Here is a 6,000-nt window from a genome sequence, read left to right as displayed (position 1 = left end):
ACGGAGCCCGTGCACGTGTAGGAAGAACAAAGCGTCGCTAAGGAGCCGCTGCCGACCACCCATAACGCAGAGGGCAGACGCTCGTGCACGTGTAGGGAGGAGCCGGAGACAGGGCCATTTCTTGACACATCGAGCGTCAACATGACTGGTCGAGGATTTGCATTAAGTATAGCTGTATGTTATATTTAAGATGGTATACATGGACAAACGTTATTTGAAGAATAATCATGACGAGAATGTTGTGGAGAAACGTCGTAATAAAAATTATACTAAATATAAATATTAGAAGTGTACTTATCTTTGGATAGAAATCTGGTCGATGGCGATAAAGTTGTCCGGTCCTCGTGCTTTTTGGCCTGTTGTGATGGTGGTCGTGGTTGTCATAGCGCCGTTCTTCGTGGCGATCATCATTGCGACGTGGTCTGGTGGTCGAGGTGGTCGGAGCTCGGCGGAGCCGCTCGGGACGTGGTCGACGTGGTCTGTGGTCGATGTGGTCGGAGCTCGGCGGAGCCGCTCGAGACGTGGTCGACGTGGTCCGTGGTCGACGTGATCGGAGCTCGGCGGAGCCGCTCGGGACGTGGTCGACGTGGTCCGTGGTCGACGTGGCTGCTCGATCAGTTCGGTGGTCGGAGGGCATGTACCTAGTTCCATCGCATGGGGAGGCAAAAGCCCTCGGGCATGTCCAACCGAGGTCGGGCGCAGTTGGAGATCTTCCTTGCTTGCGTGAATGTTACAGAGTAGCCTAATGGCGGTTTAGTAGATTGTATGTGGTCTTCATATTTGGAGTCGGAGAAGCACACGAAGCCCTTCTAGGTTGTTGCTGTACATTGTGTATGAATACATACATAACACAAACACCCATAGTTGGCCCACTTGCTTGTATTCCGTCTTCTTGCATGGCTGCTTGACGTCATCTTCATCGTGCATGTAATGGCAAGCCATCATACAAATCTGGTGTCGAGGTTGCGTGGCTTTGGCCGAGGTCGATGTATAAAACACATATCCGAGCATCGTTGTATATTGTACGCATAGTTGGAAGCAGTGTTTCGCAGGCCGTAGGGCTGAGCCTGATAATTCTCCATCAAGGCTTCGCACTCGGAGAGCCGGAGACCCGTTGCGGGGGCTGATCGGCGACGGACGGAGCGCCCTTCAAGAGTAGACGTGACCATGAGATCCATACCGAATCGTGCAGGACGACCGGCCCGAGCTGGTCGGGTAGATCTGTTGTGGGTAGTGGTTACCTGCTTGGTAGGTTGATTTTGAATCGAATCTACCAGAGCTAGGGTTTCAGCAAGCTTGGTGCCGACCCGATCGATGGAGTCGAGCAGGTCGGTGTTGTCGATCTGCCTCCCTTTGTAGCAAGGAAGCGAACGACGGGTGGTCGGCATGGCTGAAGACGATGCTGGTGTGGTCGGAGCCAGGTCCAACGTGGTCGGAGCCGTAGCCGATGCCGGTGAAGCCGTGGTCGACGCAGATTGTATCCGCGCCTCCTCCGTGGTCATAACGATGAAGTTGTCGGTGCCAGTGGTCCAGGTGATCTGGCCGATGGTGAACGTAAGGCCGTTCGGCGTAGCCATAGATCCGGAGATGATGATCATCTTGTTCTTCTGGGGAGCAGTACGCACACCCCCTACCTGGTGCGCCACTGTCGACGAAATATGGTCGGCAGTCTACCTAGGGGTATGCCCAAGGTAGTAGATTATCGGCAGACAGGTGCGCAAGCTATGAACGAGATGGTGACGCAAGACAGACACGAGGTTTTATCCAGGTTCGACCACCGTGAAGGCGTAATACCTACGTCCTGCATCTGATTGTATTGCTGTATGTCAATGAGATGTTTTTTGAGAAGGGTCCCCTGCCCGCCTTATATAGTCTGGGGGGCAGGGTTACAGATCTGGAAACTAATCCTAACCAGTTACAATTGCCATAGGTGGCCGGATAAGGATTCCTATTCTAACCGACCAGGATCTTGCTTGATCTCCAAGTCTGCCTTGATTCATTGCGCGGGACTCCGAGCAGATTGGCCGGGCCGCGCGTCGCCTTCTAGTGGGCCAGACCCCCTGGTCCGGGCCGGCCCAAGCCTAGCCGTAAGGGTATAGGGATTAATACCCCCACAGTTATCCATATTCCCAGAAGATAAATATCCCGAATGCAAACTTCTCTTCACACAAAGGTTAGTCTTTTTGAAGGTCTATAGCATTTGCTCCTAGCAAAATATAAATCATTTTAGCTTTATTTTAAGTTAAACTTATCTACCTTTGACCAATCATATAAGAGTTTTATTAGTATCATCTATATCAAATAAATACACTACCAAACACATATTTTATGACGAGCTTAATAAAACTAATTTGATATAGTAGATGTTGGTACATTTTTCTATAAACTTTATTCACATTTGAGAAGTTTAACTTAGGATTAAAAAAAAGCTATATACATTTTAGAACGGAGGGAGCATGTCGACAATTGTCCAGGAAATGGAGCAGCTTCTGAATGACTATTGGTACTTTACATTGCCTGTAATCTAACATGTTATGAACAAATATCGTCTGATTTTGCTCAAATTTACATCACGCTACCAACTTTGACTCGCAGTGTGCACTGCAGCAGGCTAGTACAATTTAACCACCCTTCGTGTGTGTTGCGTGCTGAAACAAAGAAATTTCATAACCATGAATCATGTTGATGCTTGGCATAATTTCACCCAAACCCATCAGATACATGAGCACAAGTGACAAGTCTAGTTAAACCAAAGCCCGTTTTAAGCCTGCAACCAATGCCATCATATCAACTTATGAGCCTCCCAGGCAGGCTATGCCTTGGCGTTCCAGAGCTGACTAAGCTCCCCCCTCTTCGCTCCAAGCAAGACGATAACTCCTGCACAAAATCGACGCAACAATAGCTATAAGAACTCTGATATATTGCCCACCAGAATATGTAAAAAGGAATCAAAATCTCTGTTGCTCTGGTACCTAGTGTTGAAGGAACAAGGTAGAGCAGAGCTGGCTGGCCACTGTTCATTAGGTACAAGCCAACATATGTGCATGACAAGCCTGCATTGGCATGACATTGGTTTTTTAGAAAAAGAATCAGGCAGGGAGCCGCCGATTATATAAAAAACCAGAAAGGCATGACATGTAAGCAGTATTGTTCTTCTCTGAAACTTAAATTCAGAGGTGGACTGACTGCTACATACCGAAGGCATAACCGATCATTAGGCAGAGGAAATAGCCGTCTGTCAAGTCTTTGCCGTGTGTTCTGTCAAATCTACAGTTCAGTTGCAGCTGGTAAGTTTCAGGCGAAGAAACAATTTTGTTCTTATAACTGAAACTGTGGATGGAATCAGAGTCCAGTTGAGGTATTCACCTGAAACTGAAAGCAACAAGCAGTCCTGGGAAGAGAATGTCCCCGAATCCAATCATGTCATACCCATTCCACGAATCGAACTCCTTTGGCATCTTCAACACCATGGGAAGGCTCGGCCCATCATCACTGCCACGAGCAACCTGAATTTTTGCGAGATTTCATTTCGGATATGCTCAGCTCACGACATGATGTGTTCAGTAGCCATCTGTGATTTGATTTCAAACTCACTGTGATCATGACGCTTTTCTTGAATATAAGGGGTGATATGAAGACCCAGAATATGTCGTAGAAAAAAGCCGCCACAAGGAGTGCCGATGCAACCTGAAAAAATGATCTAAACCTCGTCAGAGTCAGAGATGTGCTCCACTCCAGTTGACAAAGGCAGATGAAGAAAAGATATCATCTTGAAGACTTGTTGAACCATGGCGTGTCAGTCCATAACCGCTCGTACTTTTATGTTTGGCATATGCACCACTTGCAATACTAGAATCATCATGCAGATGCCCTGGATGAAGAGCCGTGTCAGTGAGCACAGACACTGATGAAGGATGGGAGCAAGCAGGAAAGTAGCTGTGAATAATGAGATGAGGAGAGCACATTGGGCTCCTCGGACACAGGCCCATGGATCTTACGTACCATGAGGTTCTGACCAACCCAAGCAAGCGGTGAGTTCTGGTGTGTGGCCCAGGCCAAGGCGAAGATGAAGGCTAGCGGCAAGATGACTAGCGTGACCACCTTCACGTTCCCTAGAGCAGGAAGCTTCGCTTTCGCCTCGCGACACCGCTGGCAGAGTCTGCACGCAGCAGTTTTTCAAGAACTAGCTAGGCATATGCAAACAAGCACTGAATAGGCAGCACACGAGTATATGCACACCTTACAATCAGAGATGATGCCACGTATTCCATTCCCTGCAAGTAGATGATGACAAGTTACAGATGAGGTGACTGCACTTCGTGCATTAGCTGCGTCGATCATGTGAACCAGCAAAGTTCATTGGAATTATTGGGTATGTACCTGGACTCCCCCGAGGCAGAAGAGGAAAACCAGGAGCCAGGCGGACCAGCTGGAGTTGAAGAAGAAGAGGAAGAGCAGGACAAGCGAGGACGTGATGATGAACACGAGTGCCGTCTGGGTTTGCAGCTCCACGACCTCGGCGTCCGGGTTCTCCTCCCCACCCAGGGAAACATCGCCCTGCTTGGTAGGCTGGATCAAGAAAGTCGGTCGTTGCCACATGGACATTTCAGTAATCTAGCAAGCTTCTGCAGAAACCCAGCCCGATCGACATTCAGTTTCTTTTGTGCCTGTGTACGCACGTACCTCTTCTCCGACGACGGCGACGGTCCACACGGAGGCGCAGGCCACCGTGCCGACGGCCATCATCCAGAGGAAAGGTATGGCGCCATCGAAGGACGGCTTCAGCGGCGCGTACATGAGAATGTCGACTGCACGCAAGGGAACCGAATCATGGATGGATGAAAATGGGTAAGTACGTGGCACATGAGAGCGTGGAGGTACTGGGAACGCGTAGCTATCTGTTCTCACCCTTGGACCCGTCCCCGATGGCCGACTGGACCTTGTCACCGGCGGACTTGGCCACCATGACGACGGGGATGCCGATGTTGGGAGGCGGGTCCTTGTCGGAGCAGACCATCCTCTGCAGGTCGTCCTCGTCGTTGACGAGGAGCAGCGCCACGGCGCCGCCGGCCTCGGCCGCCTTAGCCTTCTCGATGAACGTGCACTCCCCGCGCACCGCCACGGCGACGGAGCCGGTGAGCTGCGCGGACGACTTGGCGCAGCCGGTCTTGGGGCTGGGCACGGCGGCCCGCTGCTTTTGGTCGTCGGACGCCGCGTCCGGCAGGACCGCGCCGAACCTCGCGCTGATCCCCGTCAGGCTGCTTCGCTCGTCGCCGTCCACCCAGTACGTCACTTTCACCTTCTGGAGCGTGTTGTCGCAGCCGGGGAACTTGGGCGAGGTGCCGTCGTCGAACTCCGAGCCAGTGCCGGCGCCGGCGGCGGGGCGCCGAGGAGGACGACGGAGAGGAGGAGGAGGAGGGCGCGGGGAGGGATGGTTGGGAGCGCCATTGCCGTGCCGGCTTGCCGCGAGCGGGGAGGCGGGAGCCAAGCCGTCGTGCGCGCGCGCGTCGTCCGCCCCTGCCGCTGCGAGTCTGCCTCAGCAGCATGCACGCATCGCCGAAGGCGCCGTGTGTGTAGCTAGGTATTGCTATTGTATAATATTATTCCATATTTAGATGTAGCCTTTGCTGCTATTTTCAGTTCCGGAGTGTCGCCTTCTCTGATCAACCGATCCCTTCATCGTTTCTGTGTAACTGAGGTGGGTGACATTCTTTCTTTTCTTTTTTTTTGAAACTGAGGTGGGTGACACTCACCCGAACCGTTCTCGGGTATCTCCACCTACGAATTTTTTCTTCTTGTATGTATGCATAAATCAGAATATTATTTATTGGACTAAAATTTTCTAAGAAGCAAAGCAAGCATCTCTAGCTGTACACTCACAAACTTCCCGTGTTTAGGGTGTCCGCAGTGTGGAGCATCGGGGGCGTTCCGATCGTGGGATCGGACCTGGACTGCTGGACATGATCACATGACTCGTCCTGCTATTGGATCCAACCAATC

At 51.2% G+C, this 6,000-nt stretch overlaps 1 protein-coding gene across 1 annotated transcript; it reads right to left on the bottom strand.

Moving 5' to 3' along the window:
• Positions 1-2,495: 2,495 nt before the first annotated feature.
• LOC136459684 (signal peptide peptidase-like 3) lies at positions 2,496-5,534 on the bottom strand. Its single transcript, XM_066459524.1, is given in 12 exon segments — positions 2,496-2,877; positions 2,973-3,053; positions 3,197-3,267; positions 3,367-3,506; positions 3,595-3,687; positions 3,818-3,871; positions 4,003-4,159; positions 4,240-4,274; positions 4,381-4,569; positions 4,684-4,808; positions 4,909-5,385; positions 5,388-5,534. Coding segments are annotated over 12 exon segments (1,548 nt in total). The 5' UTR covers positions 5,449-5,534; the 3' UTR covers positions 2,496-2,812.
• Between the last annotated feature and the right edge of the window lie 466 nt (positions 5,535-6,000).

Source organism: Miscanthus floridulus, chromosome 6 (assembly GCF_019320115.1).
Source record: "Miscanthus floridulus cultivar M001 chromosome 6, ASM1932011v1, whole genome shotgun sequence".
In the NCBI taxonomy this organism is placed as follows: Eukaryota; Viridiplantae; Streptophyta; class Magnoliopsida; order Poales; family Poaceae; genus Miscanthus; species Miscanthus floridulus.
The sequence above is the reverse complement of the archived record's forward strand: the minus strand, read 5'-3'. Positions and strand labels throughout refer to the sequence as shown.